The sequence below is a fragment of the Leptosomus discolor genome, chromosome 2, assembly GCF_034619465.1.
Source record: "Leptosomus discolor isolate bLepDis1 chromosome 2, bLepDis1.hap2, whole genome shotgun sequence".
Taxonomy (NCBI): Eukaryota; Metazoa; Chordata; class Aves; order Leptosomiformes; family Leptosomidae; genus Leptosomus; species Leptosomus discolor.
In genome coordinates this window covers 97,916,700-97,940,083 of record NC_141392.1, presented here as the reverse complement: position 1 = coordinate 97,940,083, position 23,384 = coordinate 97,916,700, and the positions used below count along the sequence as shown (strand labels likewise).

General features: G+C 37.1%; 1 protein-coding gene across 1 annotated transcript in view; it reads right to left on the bottom strand.

Annotated features, from left to right (window-relative positions):
- Positions 1-23,174, bottom strand: part of EYS (EGF-like photoreceptor maintenance factor) — a 120,074-nt gene extending 96,900 nt beyond the window's left edge. Inside the window, exons 1-2 of the mRNA XM_086460467.1 lie at positions 23,112-23,174; positions 19,405-19,625 (exon numbers count right to left, since the gene is read on the bottom strand). Of these exons, the coding sequence (XP_086316593.1) occupies positions 19,405-19,625; positions 23,112-23,174 (284 nt within the window). The remainder of the gene's footprint in view (positions 1-19,404; positions 19,626-23,111) is intronic.
- Between the last annotated feature and the right edge of the window lie 210 nt (positions 23,175-23,384).

Here is a 23,384-nt window from a genome sequence, read left to right as displayed (position 1 = left end):
TCATAGAGGAAAGAAAAAGCCCTCACTGCCTCCTCCTTAGAGTAAAACTAAGTGAAACCAAACAAGTTCGTTTGTTAATATGTGTTTCTATACCCAAGCAAGGACAGCTGGAAGGGAACTTCCTAGAGTTCAAAACATTAATTGGAAAATTGTTCTTGGAAGAGTGTCATAACACTTCAGCAATGTTATGCGATATCATTATATCATCTTTCTGTGCTCAAGATCTCTGTAATGGCTGACAGTTTTGTAATAATTAACTCCTTCCAGAAAGCAGGATGATAGTGGTGAGGGAAAATGTTAATAGTTCACGCAACAGTAAGGATTATTGGCACACTATCATTATAAATAATTGAATCGAGTAAGTTTCCTGGCTGTAACATATCCTTGAGATGTTAGATTCTTGTTCCTATTGATGTGGCTCTGGGACACATTATTGATTTAGTCATCCTTTTCTACTAAATCAGTGTTGACAAAACAGGCCAGGTTTATACTTCTTGACAGATTCATTCTGAAATAGGGAAATCTGAAAGTGTTTATTTGCAATTGCCCTCTCTGTATGCTCTGCACTTATTCAGATGTCATTTTTAAGATGGAGTACAAAAATGCTGTACTGCTTAATCATAAGCTAGTATGCATTCAGCTAACAGGCTCTAAGGTACACATCAAGTCATTGTATTTCAGCAACATTAAATACAAATTAATGCCTAAAATATTGAAAGACAAATGTAGCAGAATTGACTTTATGTTAGTTTGGAGCTTACAGTCTATGGCTGCTACTATTCATCAGGCCTATGTGGATCAGTTAGTCACTCTGTGGTAAGGGTTGCAATGTCATTTCGAGATGAAAAGACTTTTTTTTTCAAAGGACAAATTCGCAGACTTCTCAGCAACACATACACTTATCTACGACTGCTATTGCTAGAGGTAGAACAGATTTTGCCCTTTTCTTTGTCCCAGAAGTGAGAGGCAGGTGGATTTCTCTTTTCCACAGTTTCACTTTACACTGACATCCATAGTGACACATGCTGGTAGCAGCAAGCTAGTGACACCACAGCAATTTCTCTCCTACAGAGCCATTCATCTAGTAGTCTGAAATGACTCAAATAGCACTTTATTGCTCTGTTTATTGCTCCATCTCTCGTTATACCACCCTGTCTCTCCCCTTCTCTCTGGCTACACTTCTCTTAAAAGAATAATAAAGACAAAGTTGGAAAAATTTTTAATCAACAAGACTGCAGTGTTTTTGGTGGTAGGTGGTTACCTTCTATCCATAGAAACCGCTTAATAAGTTAAAGACATTTTTATGCATGCTTCTGACTGCAGACCCTTCATTGATTTCCAAGGATGATCCAGCTGAGTACAGCACTGAAACAAGCACCTTAAAGAACTTTTATTAGGTTCTAAATGAGACACTGTTTCTCAGATTTCCCTCCTGTTGTTTTCTGTTCAGTTCTATAATGCAGATCAATACAATCCAGAGTTATCCTGGGTGAACAAAAAGTTGTTGAATGTATCCAGCTGTGGGCTTGATTAGATTTTCACTTCACTGGTATAAATCAGAGTAACTCCACATAAGGCAAGGGAATCTCAGCACTCTAAAATGGTGTAATCTCAGATGTAAAATGAGAACCAAGCTCCATTTTCTTTCTTTTTCTGCTGGCAGTGCTAGCTCCAACTCCTGCATCAGAGGATGAAACTTATTTACATGTAAACATTGAATTGTACAATTACTAATTATTAATGATTACAATATTTGGGCAGAGAGGAATATGCTCCTAACATCTGCTGGCAAGAAAGATAATTGGAGATGCTGCCTGAAAGAATATGCATGTCTGCCTCTGTGACTCAGATGTCAGTGCGTAATTCCTGTTTGAAGAAAGGTAAGTGTTTTGAAGAAAATCTGGTTACAGGCGTAAGTTAGCTCAAACAAAAGGCATTTCTAATGGGTGGATGGAATATGTTGATTTTATTTCTTTAATAGCATAATATGTTCCTGTGTTTTTTCTTATGCTCATTCCGCTTTCAAAAATGAAAAAACCCAAAGACTCAAGCTTAATTCCTATATTATAAATGCAGGATAAAACCCCATGTTTTCTGTACTGTGAATTAAAATAAGGTAGCAGTGCCATGCAGGCTCTTGCCTATGTGCTTACACACTTCACTGCACAAGGATACCTTCATGAACACAACATATCTACTAAAATATATCGTTTGCTGAATCTCACTGGAGCTACTTATATAAGAAATCCTTTTGAGAGTGAAGTAGCTTGATCGGCCCACATAGAGCACTCTTTTTCGATGTAGCATAGAAAGGGAAATGAAATCAGGAAGACCATAGAAAAAAACCCCTCACATAATGAAGTAGTAGCGAAAACCTAGAATTTTTCATGCCAATGTTTACTAGGTTAAGCACCACAGAACAATTATTAAAAGTAAGCAACCCTGAATTTTCCTTATTGAAAAAAGATACCACAATAAAACACAGGGCAAAAAAGGTGGGAGAAGTCATAGAAAATACTACACCACTACTGGACATTATTATTAGTGTTCTCCTAATTAGTATTATTAGTGTCTTAATTTAGAGTTTGCTTTTTTTTTTTTTTTTTTTTTTAATTTTGCTTTAAAGAAAAGCAACCTGCAGAGATAAAAATGCAGTGGGGAGGAAGGATTGAGGTTATACGGGACCAGGAACATTTTAAGCATCTTAAAATAGTTGCAATACACAAAACCACAATGACTAATAGGCCCCAACACAGTACAATCATCTTTTTTTTTTTTTTCTTTCTGGTAAATCTCAGTGTTTCAAATGTCAGCTGACATAAGGATTGTCAGAAGCTGAGGTTTTTTTCTCCTCTATGAAATTTAAACTCTGCAACATTTCTGCCAAGCTATTGGAAGGCAGAAAGGAAGCTTTTATAAGAAGAAAATTGCTTGAATATGCTACTGGGGGATTTACTTTCTCTGTAGCCCCAGTTTTATTTAAATGTCACAAAAAGCTGGCAAAACCCAATTACTACCAACTCTGCAAAGTCCTTCTTCAGCTCACCTCTAAGATCTACTGTATTTTGTCCAGAGGGGCTTTAGTGCAAGGTTCATCCCTAGCTGGGAGTGGGTGACATTCCAACTGTAGGTGGGAGTAACCCACAGCTCTTCCATTTCAGAACCTAGCAGAAGACTAAAACCAGCCCAGACACACAGAACAGTGTTTCTTTCAGATACAGTAGAACAAAATATGGATCACAAGGGGTTTTCCCAACTAAGGATCCCAGGGTTTTCCTGATAAAGAAAAGGTGTTTTTTAAACACTCATTTACTTAAATTATGATCTCTATTTTTTTAATAAATTGTACAAATCAAGCATTCTTCTTTACCTCAGTTATGTTTGGGGTTTTTTTATTTTCTTTTTTTTTTTCTTTTTTTTTTTTTTTGAGAAAAGGGCTGTTTTGCATACACCGGCTTTTGGACAGGGTATAACTAAAAGTCTATAAAGTAAAAAGATAAAAATTGGTATAAAAACAAACTTCCTCATTCTGTCTCCTATTTTATTTTTGTAAATTGGAGTAATCTGTGATAGGTGAACTCAGGATGCTCTGGGTATTCTTTTGGGTTTGTGGCTAAGGTTGCAGTGTTCTTATCTAAGGAAATTAATTGTACATGTCCCTAGCTTAGTGAAGATTATAGAATACATAAGCTATCTCTGTCAAGGACTTGAGAAATATTGAATATATTGAAAAAGTTACTAAAAAAGCGTTATTATCAAGACTAGCCTGCAGAAAATGGTTGCAAATTTAAACATCTAGAAGTTAGGAAGTGCCCAATTCATGCTGAAAAAATCCCACCCCAAAATACCAACAAAAACATATTGATAAAATCACTACGTATTCATACATACCAATTTATCTATGCATACACTTATATAATAATGCACAACTCATCTTGCTACCAGACAAATATTTATCCATTAAAAAATGGATCAAATCTGAGGTTTTACCTACATTAGTTCTAGGCAGAAAGAGAGTTGTTCATTTCAATCACCATTTTGTACACGTTCTGCACCCAGCGAGATTAGTTCATACCCACAAATCCCGTCTTGTTCATATTAAATCAGAGCATTTTACCAGCAAAGTACAGGACAAACATGATCTCATTTTAAAACTAAGTATTATAACCCCACATCTGCTCCTAAATCATCAACTTAGCTTTAAAGACCTGCTTGAAAACAAACAAGCAACTGTCCATAAATAAAGGCAGTATCCTGATATTGAATCCTGCTCCATCTCAATATTGGCTCTTTCCTTGCAGTAGTTCATATGCAAAACATGCTCTCCTACAGATGGAATCCACTTGTCCTTGCTATTAAGCGAAACACAGCAGGACCCAAAGAGCATTTGCTGAAGCTGAAAACCGACTTTATAATTTAGCCTTGAATCTTGAGCTGGCATAACATCACATTATAAATCTGGATGCTGACTTTCAGCACTTGTAAAGCAAACAAAATAAACTCCTGATTGCTTTGTGTTTTTCATTGCAGTTTAAGCATAAAAACTAAAGCTAGTTTTCAATGTTAAAAACATGTTTGTCCACTCAAAGAATTTTGGTAGGTACCTGCCAAGAGTGAAATACAGTTTGTCTACCTCACTGTTTTTCAAAGCAGGAAAAATAGTAAGGATACTCAAAAACTGCATCAGTTGTTAAAATGTTAATGGCTACATTTAACTTCATGTGAAACCAGATGCACATTCATACATTGCGTTCTTGCTCCACCGTCGCTGCAACAGTGACAAATCAAGGAGCTGTTTTCCAAGCAGCAGTGCAAAGCCTGTGTCCAACTTCAACTCTGTTTCCACTGTTTAAGTGAATCTTAAGTAGGTAAATTTCACCCTGGAGAAGGTGAGGGTATAAGAATCATGCTGCCAGAATCAGAAACCAAGAGAAAACACCAGGAAGAGGAAATAGTTCGTAACTCTGTTTCTATGTAGTCTCCAGTCTGGGGAGTGGCATTTAGACCTTCTGCTAGTGATAGGTTTGGTGCCAGTGACCAGGAAGATTTTTGTAGCAATCTGTCTTTTGGATAAAAGGAGAATAGGTTTGTGTCAGACATGAGCTAAGGGAAGAGAAATTTCATCAAGTTATCAGCTATAAAGCTATCATATAATTTGGAGTAAAAGCACCTTATGGACTCTGTGTCTGGGAGATCAGAAGGGGAAGATTCCAAACCTTTGGCAAACTTTCACCTTAACTTCTCCATGAAATCTGCTTGGGGGAAAGCTAAAAAAAGGTCGAAAAAGCTAGCTACCTTTACAATACACAATGTATTTGTTAATGGTTCTTAACTCCAAATGGTTTTCGGTCCAATTTACCCTAGATTTTTCTAAGCAGTTTATTCTCTCCATTACATTGGTACATTTATCTAGGTAGTGACTCTGATCCATGTAACAATATCATGAATACTAATGAATGCCAAGAAAAAAATCTGGGTTATATAAAATGATAATGTGATGAAAACAAGCTTAGCTGGAATTTTGGGATTTAAATCAATCTTTGAATATTTTGGTAAGATGTGAAGTCCATAATTAATCTCTGAAGGTTTCCAGGAAAGAGTTTAAATCTGGGTTAATGAACCAGCATGCTTGGTTTCCAGCCTAGAAATACACTACACTGTTTCTGAAAATGGTTTACAGAACGGAAAAGTGGATGAATAATTGGGTGAGTCTGACAACTGAAATATAGTGATGTTATCCTATCATATTGTATCCCACTACAAAAAAGAATAATTTCTGAATATTCTTCAGTCTACAAATAGTAGCAGTCTTCATGTTTCACTTGGAGAGTTGTGTTCAATATGCTGTTAACAAGGCAAACCCCTTGTTGCTAAGAAAAATTTTTAAGTTGAACTTCTCTGTTACTGATGTCATACCATTTTCTAGCGTATTTCTGTTTATTTTACAGTGACTTTTCTTTGGCTTTTCCAGACCTCTGATCCAAATAATTCTGAACAAAATAAATTAAATTAAAGCTGTAAATAGTTGCATGGCTAAGACTGTCATCAAGAAAAATAGAAAAAAAAAAATTATTTACAGGACAGCAGTCATGCATCTTGAGCAAATGCTGTTCATTTACATTTCATTAATAGTATTCACTCCCAATGTACTCCAGTTTGCATGTCTGTTGGGGATTTTACCTATTTTTTCAGTGTCCTCATCTTTACAACTGCAGTAAGATACAAGATAAATCCAATTTCCCTTAGCAGCCTTACCAATAATATATTATAAAACTCCATAGTATAATGAAAAGAAGACAATTATGAAGGAACAATACAAACAGCACAACTACAGTCACCATATAATTAAATTGTTTGAGTGCATACACTTACACTTATGTTTGTATTTGTGTTCCCACACAGATATTTAACTCACACTTCACTAATTCTTGATGGTTGCAGCAAAGACGATGACATGGTAACTAGTTATGAAACTTCACAGCCTATTAGCAGCTTCAAAGGCTGTTTAGAGACAGACAGAAAGCTTCTGGAATTGAAGGTTTACATAACCCTCTGTGATCTTGAGAAAATTTACAGGGGGAATGTAGAGAGAGATCTCTGCTGTAAATAACAGTGCTATACAGAGGAGCCCTTATAACAGGCAGTTTCAATAACTGTTTAAAACAACACTCCTGATGCTGAGTAACTGTTTTCTGTCTGGGACATTTCACCCTGGGGGACTCCTGAGGTGCTCTCTCCCACTGGACTCAGACATGAATGTGAAAAACTGCTAACACTTCTGTATTCTTTTGTGTACACACCAAAGTAAAATACCTGTTGAAGTACTTTATATGTTTATATATATTTTGAAATGGTCCAGGTACAGAAATGAGTAGGATGTCCAAAAACTCATATGGCTATTTCATATGGCCCACTTCAAATGTTACAACCACATCAGAAGATAAGATGAACCAGCATGGTCAGTCTTCTAGGTAGCTTCTCTTCAGAGCAATGAAATGTATTTATAGCCATTTGTAAAACTCTTTACTGGGGCAACGTCAGAAGAAATCTAGTGCACATGCTGACCTCCAAATCAGATGAATTTTCCAAAGCATGTAATAAGGCTAAATTGATGGGTGCATTGTGAAGGTGACTTAGTACAAGAGAGCACAGCACCCCTTAACTGAATTTTCATGTCTTCTGGAGTTACCCAAATCATGATGTGACTCCCTTGATCCTCTAACTTACAACTCCTAAGCACTATCAGATTTTAAAGCAGAGAAGAAGGAATACTAGCTGTACTCTTACAAGCACATAAAGAGTGCACGTTAACTGGGTGTGACTAATAAATCTTGTAATAATAGAAATGCAATTACTAAAAAAAGTAGTATGTCTCTAAAGAAAACATTAAGCCTTCTAAAGCTATGCAGGACTTTTTATTTAGAATAACGATATTCTAGGTAGGTAACTGAACAGTATTGATACTGAATAATAGATAAATAAGATAGACAATAGTTAACTATTACTGAAAATGATGACATCAGCTTTCAAGGTGCTGCTGTGAAATGATTTTTATGGTTCCACAACTAGTCTACAGCAATGCTAGATGCCTCCACAGATTATGGAAGATGCCAATGCTGACCTCTTCTACTATGATTTGAGGTAACCTGAAGAGGGTCCTGGCGAAGGACAAATGGATTTCTGTGGTTCCAGGGTCCTTTTATCTTCATATCTCCTAAGTTATTACAGGTTACAGAGAACCAGTCTTCAAGAGCTGTTTCTTCATACATATTTTTGTCCAAGACAGTGTTTTTTTGAAGAAGGATGCACTAATTCTCTACCAGGACACCAGATAATTCTTAAATCTCTGGATTCTTTATGAATAACATATTGATCTCCTATACTCCCCTTAAGAGTAATACACAACTTCAATAAGTCTTCCCTAGTAAAAAAAATATTCCATCCTTTACAACATATGAGACTGATATTTAATGTGAGATAACCGGAGCCCGTTGTGGGTAAGACGGTACAAGCACTGCAAGTATTGATCCATGACAACGGGCAGTGAGAAAAAAGCGAAGGACTAATGAGGTTGCCTTTGCCCTTGAATAGTCAGCTAGACACCTAAGGATAATCTGGGTACAGGTGTGACATTCTGTCTTTCTCCTCCCTAAAACTACCTTTTGACTAGCTAAAAGAAGCCCGATCTAAATCCATTATATGCATGCACACACAGCATGAAATTCCCACAACTATGTAGGTACCACTCTGCATTTATTTGCACACATGATCACAAAATTGGCTGGTTTTACTAAATCAAAAAACAAGGGTTACTGGTAAAAAAATTCCCTTTTCCTATCTTTCTAAAAAGCAAACGTAAATAAATGCTGTTACTGGGAAACAGACAGAGTAACAAAAGCAAATTTTAGTGACAGGTTAACCTTCTGTATCAAGATGATATCTCATCTCCAGACTTCCCAAATTCTGTTTGAATATTAAGCATGTTCTCAAATTCAACAAGATACTAAAGGTGAAGGTTTCCCCAAACCATAATCAAATCTGTTCTGTTATGTGACCTCAGACAAACTTCACTCTTCTTTTCAATGATAAGATCCTCAAAACAGGAATTCAGAACAATTATGTTCTCATCCACTCAATCTCCAGTCAACCATGCTAGTCAGGATTGAAGTTTCATATTTTTTTCTCCCTTATGTAATTTTCATTGCTTGAAGTGTAGGAACGCATCACTAGGAGGTAGGTGCACATATTAGGTTAACTAAAAGGAATAAATGTTCTAACATATGGCCTGTATCAGGAATAGTGTTGTCAGCAGGAGCAGGGAGGTGATCATTCCCCTGTACTCAGCTTTGGTGAGGCCACACCTTGAGTACTGTGTGCAGTTTTGGGCCCCTCTCTACAAGAAGGACATTGAGGTGCTGGAGAGGGTATAGAGGCGGGCTGCCAAGCTAGTGAAGGATTTGGAGCATGTCTCGTATGAGGAACGGCTGAGGGATCTGGGGCTGTTCAGCCTGGAGAAGAGAAGGCTGAGGGGAGACCTTATCACTCTCTACAACTACCTGAAAGGAAGTTGTAGCGAGGTGGGGGTCGGTCTGTTCTCCCTAGTAACAAGGGATAGAACAAGGGGAAATGGCCTTCAGCTGCACCAGGGGAGGTTCAGGCTGGATATTAGGGAGGATTTCTTTACTGAAAGTGTTTTCAAGCATAGGAACAGCCTGCCCAGGGAGGTGGTGGAGTCACCATCCCTGGAGGTGTTTAAGAGACAGTAGATGTCGTACTTAGGGACATGGTTTAGTGGTGTTGGTAGAGGTAGGGCAGAGGTTGGACTCTATGATCTTGAAAGTCTCTTCCAACTGAAACTGTTCTATGATTCTATGATTTTATGATTCTATGATTCTATGATTCTATGATTCTATGATTCTATGATTCTATATATTATAGATAGTGCATTATTTATCTTCTGCAGCACCTGTCTTGTAATTTTATTGTGATAACTTACAGTAAACAGCTAGGGCATATAATGGATCCTTACAGAAAAATTGCACGTTTCACTGAAATGATTACCTTTGTGGAATTTTGGAAAAACATTAGTACAAAGAATATGACAAATTTATAATTTTTCGTACACCTGCTACATATGGTACAACTTATAACAAATAGTAGTAATTATACTGTTTGTCTGGATTTATAGAGGAATGAAATTCTCATTAAGAATCTGTGCACTACTTCTCCAGTTGGACATATATTTATGAACAGTATTTTGAGTGTTTCTATAGACACTTAAATATCTCACTGACCTTGAATAAAGATAGTATTCTCTTCATTTTGCTGAGATTTTTTTTTAAAGCTACTCCAAATAAGATACCCATTCTGGAATCAAAGCTATCACAAATGCTGATTTGGTTGTGCTGTAATTCTCAAAAATAATGTTACATAGCATTTCTGGGAATTGAGTCAAAACATTCTAAGATGACTGGAGTTAGAATAGCGCTTATTAGTGGTTCAATACCCACAGCAAAATTTAGCCATGGCAGCTTCTCTGATTTAAGTAGAATTGAATTGAGATGATGTATAAACATAACGTTTAACAAATTTTGTGCACAGCTTGCATGTTATTTAAACAGTCAGGAATCTGAAGTCCTATTTACATTTGGATCCTTGATTTTCCAGCATGCTCTGTTTTCAGCATGTTACTTTTCACACTAATCAAATATTACATCTGAGGCTCTAAGAACGTAAAAAATCGATTTTTCCATAGATATTTTTAATACAACCACCACTATACTGCCTAAATTAAAAACAGACAAAGGTTTACTGTTTGAACATCACTTCTTCTAACCTGTTTGCTTGGATTATTTTTCAATTGCCAGAATTTCTTATTTCAACAATAGTTCTGTGATAAAATGGTGTTCTGAAGGAAACAAATTCTGGAGTGTACCACAATTTATTCATTAGTAAAGAAGTTGCATATTTTAAATGCTTAACTAAAAAGAACAGCTGTCTAGTACAGTATATCCAACGCTATTAATGCGTTTGTATTTTGCGATCTCCTCATAAGTTGCCGTTGCACAATTTCCTGGGGATTTACAGATGTTTTGTCAAAAATCTAAAATATCAACTCTTAACACTGCCAGCTTCATGGAACACAGCTTTGATTTCTTTGTCAAATCTCTTCTCCATACTACTATAATCTGAGGATTATAATGCTCAAGTAATAAAGTATGATAAAATGGGAATCTATTTCTGATGCTGAGTGAGACACATCTAGTTTAAGTGATTCAGTCTTGAAATAGATATCCTAATACAACTATGGAATAGAGCAGTTTACTATCTAAACTTCAAGGGCAAGAAGCTGGGGTTAAAATTTTTGTTTTCTGTTTCTGCTTTAAGGAAAACTAAGGTAGGAGAAATGCAGATTTAATTCAGAAAAGAAGTATGCAGAGTTTTCATATGGGGCTGAAGCCGAATCCAATTCCTTTTATCAGAAAGATCAAACTGGGTAAATGAATTCTCTATCTGTTAATAGCTAGTGTTAGGAAAATTTGAGATTAAATTTTCTCTTTTGCTTACTTGAATTTTCTGTGAAATCATGATGTAACAAATGCATGTACAACAGGATTTTGGTCATTCCATGAAGCTCAATGGTACCATATTTCATACTCCTCAAAGATGTGAAAGATTTTTTTTAGTAAGAATGGCATTATTTTTTCTTAAGATCATGAAACAATGAATAATCTCTCTGCCAGAAAAAGAAAAGTTTGGAAATAAATTTAAATGAATTATTTTCTTCACCAAAGCTGACTTTGAAGCATTGGAAAAAACAATGGATTTCCAAATGTGAGTCTCTTTCATAAGTACCAAACTCCAGCCATACTAGCTACCTAATCTCATTAAAAGTACAGGATCCAAAAAATCCAAGCCTACACACTAGTCTTCTTAAATAATAATGTGTGTAAGCATGAATCATAATAATAATACCATCAGTTTCTGGAGTTGTAAAACATGTAACCATCTTTAATATTGACAGATCTGACCAAACCCCAGCCATTTAAAAGGAAACAGGTTATCTTCTTCATACAAATTGATATCACCTAAATGCATATGGAGCAAATTCTCAAAAGGTGTGAGAATACACAAATACGATCTGGAAATCTTTTTCCTTTGTAAATAAACTAAAATGAAACTTAATCCATTTAGTTTGGTTCGTATTTCTGCAAGACTTGAATACAGTGGAACTTGAAGAATTAGTTCTGGACTTAATAGGGATCTTGATGAAGTTAACTAGGATTTAGATTTGTAATAAACCCAACAAACTGATATTATAGATAATATGTTGGCGTGAGTCTCAGTCTATAAAACAAATCTAATAGAAGCTCCTTGATGTATGATCAATTCTGCTACTTCTGACTAGCTTTTGCTTACCCAGAAACACCTACATCTGAATGGTAGGAAATCCATGAACAATCCTAAAAATTTGGCCTGCAATGATGTTACTAGTTTTGGGAGGTGCTTTAGTACTCCTTGGTTTGAAAATGGGCATTTACTCATTCTCATGTAACAAGTTTATCGTTAGTTCAAGAAACACACAGATCAGATTTTTGTGAGCTGGAAGCAAACCGCAGCTCCGCTCTAGAAATGTGAGAAAAGCATCAATAAGGGCATGAAAGCCTATCCTTAGATAGATACATTCAGCCAAAACCTGACATGACATGCATTTTTGGCTTATGGGCACAAGGAAGCACAAAAAGTATTTCTTACATGTGATCTGGGAAAGTTTAACCATGACTACCCTTTGAAATGGAAAATGAGATGTAGAAAAAAGCTGAAAAGAGCATTTTAATGTCTCCAAAGTCTACAATTTGAGCTCTTTTTTTTTTTTTTTTTTTCCCTAAAAACAACCATGTTCATATTTTAATTTTAATTAACATTGAAGATATATACTGAAAAGGGACTACAAAATTTCTTGTCATTTCACCTGGTCTCCTCAGTATCTGCAACACATGCAATTCTATCACTTAACCAAGCTCCTTTAAAATGTTCTTTAACTCGCAAGAAAGCTAACTTAGAACTCATAACTAAAAAAAAGGCATTCAAAACCCTACCAGGTGGACTTTAGGAAACAGTTTGGATGGAATTTTTTGTTTGGTGATGAGTTCTTTAAGACTTAAGAAAAAATTGCATGATGCCCCAGCATGCAGAAAATTGTTAGCTCCTGAAATATGATTTAAAAATACGATTTTTCCTGTTTATGATTAAAAAGGTACTGTCCAAATGAGATGTACATATCTAGGAAGATACTTCTTACATTATCAAGGGATGAAAATTGAAATATTACATTCCTTGTGTATTTTGGTGATTACAGCATTCATGGTGGTTGAAATCTGAAGGTAAGTGTCTCTCTATTGAAATTTATTGCTAATTGAGTTTGATTTTACAGTCTTGGTTAATTGATTAACATTAACAAACACATCTGCTGCACCATTACACGGGGAACAACAACGGTAAGAATAATCACTGTGAGAATAGTTTGAGACACTGCAAACATGATTGTTTGTGGGAGCAATTAACTTTGAGATTGTACTCTGCACTATAAAAGCTAAGCTTGTCTATGTTTACATTTTCTTGAGTCTTTACACAATTTAAAACAAATGTATTAATCAACTACTACTAGTGTAGTGTCTGACATAATTGTCAAATCATTGGTGGAGTAATTTTACGAGTTGATTTCCCATACACAGATGTGTCTTCTTAAGTAACACTAAACTTGGTTTACAACATCTGGCTCATATGATCAGGGGGGCACACAGAATATTAAGAGCTCCTCAGGTTAATCTTTCAATGCCCTTTTCAAACACATACTTTGAATGAGCTTTGAATTCACAAAATTATTCATGCAAGTATATGACACTCAAACCCTAAATTTACTGAATAGTTGTCATCTTTTTTCCTCTGAAATTAACCAGTCTCTGAAATTCTACATCAGCATGGTTTTAAAATGCAGTAAAAGAGCTAATGAACTTGCAAATTACTTCTAAAAACAATCGAGCATTTACATAGGACAGACAGTAATTTGTTTTTAAAAACTAATAAAATAATGGCTATTTAAAGAATTAGAAATTTGGATTTGTACTGAACCGCTCCTCTGGTACAACATATGTTTAAATACTCTGGAAACATAATGCCTGTTCTCCTCTTGTGCTGGGTTTGGCTGGGATAGAGTTAATTTTCTTCACAGTATCTGATATGGGGCTGTATTTTGGATTTGTGCTGAAAACAGTGTTGATATAACACAGGGATACTTTAGTTACTGCTGAGCAGTGCTTACACAGAGTCAAGGCTTTTTCTCACACCACCCCACAGTGAGGAGGCTGGGGGTGCGCAGGAAGTTGGGAGGGGACACAGTCAGGATAGCTGACCCCAACTGACGGAAGGGCTCTCCCATGTCATATGACATCATGCTCAGCATATACAGCTGGGGGAAGAAGAAGGAAGGGGGGGACACATTTGGAGTTATGGCATTTGTCTTCCCAAGTCACCATTACGTGTGATGGAGCCCTGTTTTACTGGAGATGGCTGAACACCTGTCTGCTGATGGGAAGTGCTTAACGAGTTCCTTGTTTTGCTTTGCTTGTGCATGTGGCCTTTGCTTTACCTATTAAACTGTCTTTGTCTCAACTCATGAGTTTTTGCACTTTTGCCCTTCCAATTTTCTCCGTGATCCTAACTGGCCTGGAATGAGCGAGTAGCTGTGTGGTGCCTAGTTGCTGGCTGGAGTTAAACCATGACACCTATACACAGGCAGATGTTGTAGTCAAAATATAAATGGAACCTAGATAACACTTTTTTTTTTAAATGAAAGTGGAGCAGACCTTAACTTAAAAAGAATGAAGATAACTAGAGATTTCCAATTCCACAGTATGGTACATTCAGTAGTTTGATAACAAAATGGTGGTTGTGCAGGGTCATGGTGCAGCCCGTCCCCATCAACATGGTCCTGCCTGGCCGTCTCAGGGCTATGTCTGTCCCTGGTTCGCCTCACTGGGCTTGATCCTGTTCCCCCACCAGTGGACCACTATCTCAGCCCAGCCTCAGCCTATCACTGTCTCCAGGGATGTGCCCTTGGGAACATCTGATGCAACCAATAACTGGACCACAGGAACCTGCTGGCCCCTGCTGAATCCTGAAATTTTGTATCTGGAAACTAGGCTCATACTAATCCCTGTCTCTTGCTACCAAAAATAGAAAAATCCCCATTTTTTCTCTGTCAAACAAATTTCGTCTGCATAATTATTGTAATTAATAGGATGAACACTACAATAGTATTTTTGTACTCTGATGATGAGAAAAGGCAAGCAACTTTGTTTTGAGAATGACTGTATAAAATGTGTTTTATGAAACACACCTGTCTATGCCCAGCAGTATGTGTTGACAAGCTCCAGTACTCATTATAAAATATGGCTGAGATATTTGTTATTTAATACTTCACGGTCTTTCAGAAGCAAAAACTCTAATTAGTTGCCAAGCACCTGAAGAATAACATGCGATGATTTTTTTTTTTTTTTTCTGCTGAACAGTGTAATTGAAACAACCGGCAAAAATTTTAAAGAAGTCAATAATAGTTTTATATGAATGATCAAATTGTTGCTTGATTCATCTGATTTTTTTTTTAAATGCAGCTAAGTTGTTTACAGTAATAAATATGCAAATGGACAATTAATGGTGTAGATGGGAATATTTTTAACACTATAGATTACTTATGGCTCTTATTGGCTGCAGTCCTATGAATATAAACTCATTATCTGAAGATAACACAGTTGCATAGTCCACATGCAGCACTTGAACACTGAAACTGAAGCTTGGAAAATTTTCCCAATAAACTATACACAAAATGTTCACCTCTGGCTTTTCAATTCTCCTTCTCTACACATGATATGGTGTGAACCAAGTTGGTATGACAGATTGATGACCAAGCAATTAATCAAATAGTTGCTAGGATAAAGCTACCAGTAAATTAAAGTGGAGCAAGCGGAGAAACTCATATATTCCAGCTACAAGAGGTACTAACAGAGGTTTGTAACCAAAGCACTGAAGGAACAAGTTTATGAGAAGCCCAACACACTTAAAACTGGTCCATTTCCTGAATAGAGTTTGAACCAGTATGGGTATTTGCTAAATAGATCCCTAATATTAGCAGACACTGCCTGGAAAGAAGTACAGGAAAAGTCTATAGCTCAGAATCTCTTATCATTCCTTTCAGAAAATGCTTCACCCACTGAAGCACTGGACTCAGGTCTTAAGACAACAGATGCAGAGGAACAAACTTGGTAGAGTGTCCAGGTCCAGATGAAAGAGGTTGTGGAGCGAGATCTGCCAAGGCTGATCAGGAGGTATACAAGTCACCGTTTCCCCATATCTCCTCAATCTGCTCAAATATGTGGAAAACGGAACCAGTATACAGCAAACTGAAGCATTCCTCAAGGGGATTTCTGACCCTGGCATTCTGTCAGGCAGAGTCTGGGTAAAATGCCTGCCAGTAGTCCTGAAAAATTGCCATTAGCACAGGCAAATTTACATCCCAACCTGCCATTCTCTTTGCATCTTCTACAAAGAAATTGATGCAGATAGGTAGACAACTTCTCAAGAAATGAATATTTTAGATCCGTCACACTTCTCAGCAAAGCAGAAGTGATTTGATTGATTACATGTTATACAGTGATGCAGCAATCTGTTCTCACATATATGTTTAACTCTCCAGGAAAGAGAATGTTGTACACACTGTGGACACAATGAAGCTTTAGGAATTTAGGATTCAGGAATTGCTCCTCTAAAGACCACTACCTATCCAAGTGACATCTCCAAATCCTGAGACATAATCTGTTGTGATAGTTTTTGTTGGCAGTGTTGACAGATAAGAAGAATGATCAGTCTCTGAGAAAGCGAATTCTATTCTGCCAACTGAACAGTATTAAATCAGAGCTGCAAAACTTGGATGTGAAATATGGCATCTAGATTTTCCTATCAAGGTGAAGCTTGCTGAGTATGGACAGTTTGTGAGCTGAGTGAAGAATGTATGTACATATGTATGAAAATCAGCAAATCAGGTGAGAAAAGAGGGAAAGAATGACCTCCTGTGACCCACTCTCTCTTTCTAATGCAGCACAGGATGCTGTTGTCTTTCCTTGTCACTAAGGTTCATTGCTGACTCATGGTCAACTAGTCGTCCACTGGAACTGACAAGTGCTTGTCTGCAAATCTGCTTTACAGCCAGTCAGTCCCCAGTCTATACTGGTGCCTGGTGTTACTCCACCACAAGTGCAAGACTTTGCATTTCCCGTTGTTGAACAATATAAGATGCCGGTTGGCGCATTTCTCCAGCCTGTTGAGGTCCCTCTGAAAGGCAGTGGACCCATCTGGTGCACCAATCACTCCTCCTTTCTTTGTATTTAACCCTTGTTTCTGGGGTTCACTATGTCCCATCTTACAGCTCAAAGACAAACAGCATTGGATCCAATATTGAGACTTGGGTACTCTGCTAGTGACTGGTCTCCAGCTGGAATTTAGGTCGCTAATCCTTTGTGCTCTTTGAGCTTGCCCTTCAGCCAGTTTTCAGTTCACCTTGCTGTGCACTTACCTAGCCAGTACTTAATTAGTTTGTCACTAAATATTTTATGGGAGGCAGTGCAGAAGTGTTACTTAAGTTGACTTATCAAAATCCAGTGCTCTCCCCTCACCAATCAAGCCAGCCATCTCATTGTGGAAGGTTATCAAATTGATTAAGCACAACTTCCCCTTCATAAATCCATGATGACCACTCCCAACCACTTTCTTGTTGTTCATGTGTTTGGAAACAGTTTCGAGGACAATTTGCTCTGTCAATTTCCCACATACCAAGGTGAGGCGAAGCATCCTATAGTTCCTCAGATCCTCCTTCTTCCCTTCCTGAAGGTAGTTTTCTACTCCTCAGGAACCTCTTCCAGTCACCTTGATCTTTCAGAGATTACTAGGGTTGACCTTGCTATGACACCAGATATCTCCATCAGCACTTGTGTGTGAATCCCATCAGGTCCCATGGACTTAAACATGCCCAGTTGGTTTAAATGTTCTTTAACCTGATTCTCCTCCATCAAGTGTAAGTCTTCCTTGCTCCGGACTTTTTCTTCTACAGTCTGAGAGGAATAGGATACCTGAAGGCAAGTCACATCAATAAAGACTAAGGCAAAGGTGGCACTGAGGATTTCAGTCTTTTCTGGATCCTTTGTCACCAGAACCTGCCCCATTCAGCAGCAAGCTCACATTTTCCCAAGTCTTCCTTTTGCTGTTGGAATACTTGCAGAAGCATTTGGTTTTGCCCTGCATGTCCCCTGACAGATTGATCTCCAGATGGACTTTGAGTTTTCTAACCTCATAACTGAATATTTTCTCTGTATTCATCCCAGGTCACCTGGCCATGCTTCTACCTCTTGTATGCTTCCTTTTGATGTTTGAGTTTTATCAGAAGCATCTTGTTCATCCATGCAGGTTTCCTGCCACTTGATTTCCTGATAATTGGAATGAATCATTCTTGGGTTTGGAGGAGGTGATCCCTGAAAATCAGTTGGCTGCTGTAGAAAATCATTAAAATCATGCTTCTATAGAGCTGCTTATCCCTGGTTTGCACATGCACAGCCTTCCATGACTCCTCTGGACAGAAGAGCAGTGACCCATTTCAGAACAAAAGTGTTTCTGAAAAGGGCTGAGGCCACAGAAGTTGGAAAGCAGAAAGGCAGGGAACAAATCCAATGGTCATGAATTATTCAGGACCCAAGCATTAAATGAAACAATATTCCATAATAGTAGATGACAGGCCAATCAGTAGAATGACAGAGACATAGCCAGAGGAAAAATAACAGAGGAAAAATAGATTCGCTACTCCCAAGTACACACTCAGTTTCACCAGTTTGGTAGGCAAATTGTGTATGTTTTCATAAAGATGACTTGCTTTCATTTGTGCTCTAGTCAAACAAGACTTGAAGATCAAAAACCTGTTTGGTGTTCTTTGTAGGCTCACATCAATCAAGACACACAAGTCAACAGCACCTCAAAACTTTGATTCAAGTTCTCAGTCTAAGAAACACACAGTGGTCCAGAGGTTTAAAAGAACTTTAAGCTCTGTTCTGTTCAGCATTTGCCTTGAAGATGAAGTACAAATTTTAAACTAGATGTAGCAGCTACTTCACAAATTCTATCAATTTTAAACAGAAATGTGGTTCCTAAATGCTGAGTGCCTTAGACAATGGTCAAGTTACTATGGCTTAAAAAGTTGCTGTGCTCCAATTGAACCATCGTTCAATTGAACTATCATCCTCTGTGCTTTTAGGTTATGTCTCTTCTGGACCCCATTTTCTCTTTCAGCATGATGCACTGTAACTTTCAAAAGTTTTTTGACAATACTTCTTCACGCATGCTGAAGATGCTCACTTACTTGCTAGTATTTTCATAGCATGAAAATGAAGGCCTGTGCTGTGTTCCCAGAAGGACACCATGAAGATGTGTGAGGAGGGTACAGGGCCCAGTAAGATACAGAGTTGTTAGTGCGAAGAATGAGATCTTATGTGTTTCTGTCCAAACTATGTGACTAAACAATGTATGTACATACAAAGAGTCTGATTTAGTCATCAAGCCTTGCAGTGGAACTGATCTAGTTAATCGCAAAGGAATTCTGCCCAATATGTATGCTTGTGGGCAATGTAATTACATTTTACATCACTTTTCATGTAAGCAAATAACATATAAAATCCTTTCTGGTTAGGCATGAAGGTGTCGCATTTTCTATTTAATATTACCAGGACAAAAGATGGGTAACTACTTCATTACACAGAACCTACCAGCCACAGAGTATAAATGGATGATTTAAAAAGTAACTCTTACCTAGTGCAGGTCCCACCATTGCGACATGGATGATAATCACATATTGGAACATTGCAGTTCTCAACATTCCTCCCTCCAAGTGCCTCGTCTATGATGAACAACTCTTTGTTGTTAACTTGAAAATCCCTAATGCATCCTCTATAGCCATGTATCTGTCCAGCACATCGATGAACTGCTTCATGAACAGGAACATTTCCAAGGAAGATCGATCCAAAGGTGATCTGCAGAAACAAGAAGAGAATCATCAGAACAGAATGTGATTTGTGATATTACTGTAAGCAATGAATGAATAATAATAAGAGATGAAGGAAATAACCATTACTTGTAGCTGCCCAAAAACTATGACACTTGCTGAAGGGATTATTTTCTTTTTTTTTTTTTTTTTTTTTAAATTAATCTATACAATGAAAGTGGTTTAAGGTGTTTGCACATCTTCAAATGTGTAAGACAACATACATCCCATGAAACACCAACTGGATTCCCAGCCTTCACCGCAATGAACATGTTAAGGTTTTTTGATTGCTTCCCTCATTCTATTCAACGAGTTTTACATTCATGGTTGAGAGTTGGTGCAGGAACACAGAAGAAGTTGTAGACTTGAAGATGATTTTTTTCTTTAGGATCTGGGACCTATAGGACTCCAAAATAAATGGAATACAGAAAAAAGATTTTACTTTTTTTGGATGAATGACAGAAAACAGATCGTTATACTGAAGCCTAGGGCAAAAGAGAAAGTTTTAGGTAGTAAATTCTAGAGCCACAAATGCCTAGAACATCCTTATAAAGGTGCCAAAGAAACATCCACAACTATTTCATACAGGGACTGAACAAATTATATTAGTGCTCAGTATAGTATTTCCTGTGCTACCTGACCTATGAGTGAAACCCTTGACCATCACATATAAATGATCTATGACTTATTTAGCATCATCTGTTCCACTCCTAAAGATGATGCCTGACTTTCTGGTACTGCGACATGGGATTCCACCATTCCTAAGTTCCTTTGCTAAGTGCCTGTTATGAAGAATTGAAAAAATCATAATTTTTCCGTAAGTATATCACATTATGATGTGTCTATTTTTACAATACCATCAATCGAGAAAGAGAGTGAGACCTATCCAATTCGTCAAGTAGCAATTAAACAATGGAATGAAAAATATATCACAGCACATGTAAAACGTGAGGAGATAATTTATGGTGAAGGGGCCCTTCACTATCATATTCAGACATCAACTGTAAAGAACTAGAAACAGAAGGAAAACATCAGATTGATTTATCTGGAATTCACATATCTGTATGATTTTGCTTTGCTGTTTGTTTCCTGTATTGTTTTTATCAGTTCTGAAGCTATGTTGCTGACAATTTAAAGCGAAATTTGGAGATACAATGAGCATGAATACCACCAGACATTCCTCTACTTACAATGTCTTTCTTTTAGAAGGGAAAGAAAAAAAACCCTACTTATTTTAGAACACGGATAAAATTAAATCAGATTTTTCATTGTGGAAGGAATTCAAAGACATCAGCTCAGCACTTGTTAAATTAATTTCATATTACTTGACTTTATCCCCTTTCAAACAAAGCTATAAACCAGCATAGTCACAGGCAAGATTTGAAAGTACTGTTTGCAGACAGACATTTTCTCACTGCTTGTGAACCTGTTACAAGAATTAAGCAAAGTATTAGACCGGAATGTAAAGTGGCTATGATTAAGAAAAGTGGTTTCAACGCTCCTCTTGCAACACAATCTTTTTATTGTTTGGCTTATTTTACAGAAGTACTGACCTTGGGGGTAGAACCAAGGTACCACAGAACAACTTTGGTAGGCTCTGTTCAGTTTCTCTCATCGTTGGATTTTATCGTAATATGTTAGATGTTCAAACTCATGCTAGTACACCATAATACACATTTCTTTCTGTAAAGGTGCTGCTCTGAATTTAACTGGCTTAACCAGAATATATTTTAAGGATGCATACGGGAAGAATTCTTGTAAGTCTTGTTAATAACATAACAGGCGTACTATAACATTATATTAACATTATGTTAAATTCTGTAATATTCATGCTTAACTTTTCAAATACTAATTTGAAAATGTCCTTCTTCACTTAGAGCCTGAGTGGTAGTGGGAAGAAATTAATTAGTCCTCCTAGAGATAAGAAATTTCTTTTTTCCTTTCTTTCTTTGCTTGTGTACTTTGTAAAGAAGATAGGGGCTCTGGGAGATTAGGAACAGATCAGTAAATTATAATAGTGATGAAGATACAGCATTCATATTACCTAGCATGCAAAGGGTTATTCTGGATTAATTTGGTGCCATGAAATACCCATTAGTGGTTACAGCACATGAAGTTCACTCATAGAGAGCATGTTTTATTCTAAAACAATTTAGCTGGCACACTCCAGGATTGCTTTACAACGTGAACAAAAGTGTGGTAAGTGGGGATGACCAGAACATTCACTTCAAAAATGCATTTGTGATATGAACTGAAACTTAACTCTGGGCCCCCACAAAAAAAAAACAAACAGAGAAGAGTTGTGGACTTTCTTAGGAACCAAAGGATTTTTCTGATTAGGGGCAGGAATATTCTGATGTATGATCTTCGTGCAAGACATCAAAGGTGGCTACCTGTAAGTTTTTCTATGAGTAAGATATTGCTGGCTTCTCTATGTAATTAGGTACTCATGGGTAAGTTCTTTCCCCAGAATTCTCTATGCAGAAGCTACCAATAGTGTCAGTTTTACATTCTGCCAGAGTTATGAACCTGAAACATAAAGGGAGAAACAAAGGAACCTTCTGCAGCGGAACATCAGGTTGATCGTCTGGGAGCTATGAACAGACAACTGACTGGGCTAATAGCAATCTCTAATACAAGTTTATTCTTTATATCAGACTGAACAGACACCTACATACTGACTCAGGGAAGAAATAGGGTAGAAATTCTATTACTAACTGTCAGTGCATACTGTGAGATGCACATCATGCTTAGCATCTGTTCAGCTAACTGTCCTGCCTTCTAGTAAACAAAAGTGAGCTGTCAATCACAGTTCAAATTCCCAAGTCTAAAAACATTTAAAATGTATCATGCAGAAATAATCTTGTGATGAGAGAATGAATAACAAAGAAACGCGAAAATATGGAGACAAAGAATAATAGAAAAGATTTGGGAAAGCTGGCCTGTTGCCTTTGTAGAATGAGTCTTCTGATACCAGTTTCAAAATGGAGACAGTAATTTTTACAACACTATTTAGAAATGAAGTCCTAGCAACAATACTGACACCAGGTTAAGTCACTTATGATTCATAACTGCCCTCCACTAAACTGTGTGGCTTGGAAATAAAAAGTAACAAGAATTACCACTTAACAATATCTGAATTTTTTCTAATAACACCATGGCCTAGTTAAATGACATTGCTAATATATTATTTTTCCTATTGCAGTATCAGTGTCCTTTTCATGGACTTTAGGCAGTTGGAATAGAAGTTTCAGAGTTAGGTAAACTGAAGAAATTAATGGAAATACTATGGATGCTTGATGTGAAAAGACGTATTAAAGAGAAATTAAGTACATATAATGAAATCTGAGGAGGAATTACATTTCCTTGTTTAGAAAAAGTTAGAATGCCTATTCTTCTTTGGGAATAACTAAAGTGCATATGCTGATGAAATGTTGAAAGCAACTAGATATTTTTTGATGTTCTGCAAACTCACCTGAGATGCTTGAGATGAGAGAGAAAGTCTGTGTTGTACAGGAGGATTTCCATCTGCAGCCATTTCAATCATACAGTAACCTTCAGGACTGCTCACAGGCAAGAGATAGCTGGAAGGAAACAGAAGATCTCATTACTCTTTGCACTGTTGACAGCAGAGTATTCAAACCTCGCAAAGGAAAGGTGAAAAAGATGTTTCTGCCTCTGTAAAGAATGACAGTCTTCGGATACTAATAATTCCAGTTTCATGGCTACTTGGACTACCCAGGAGACA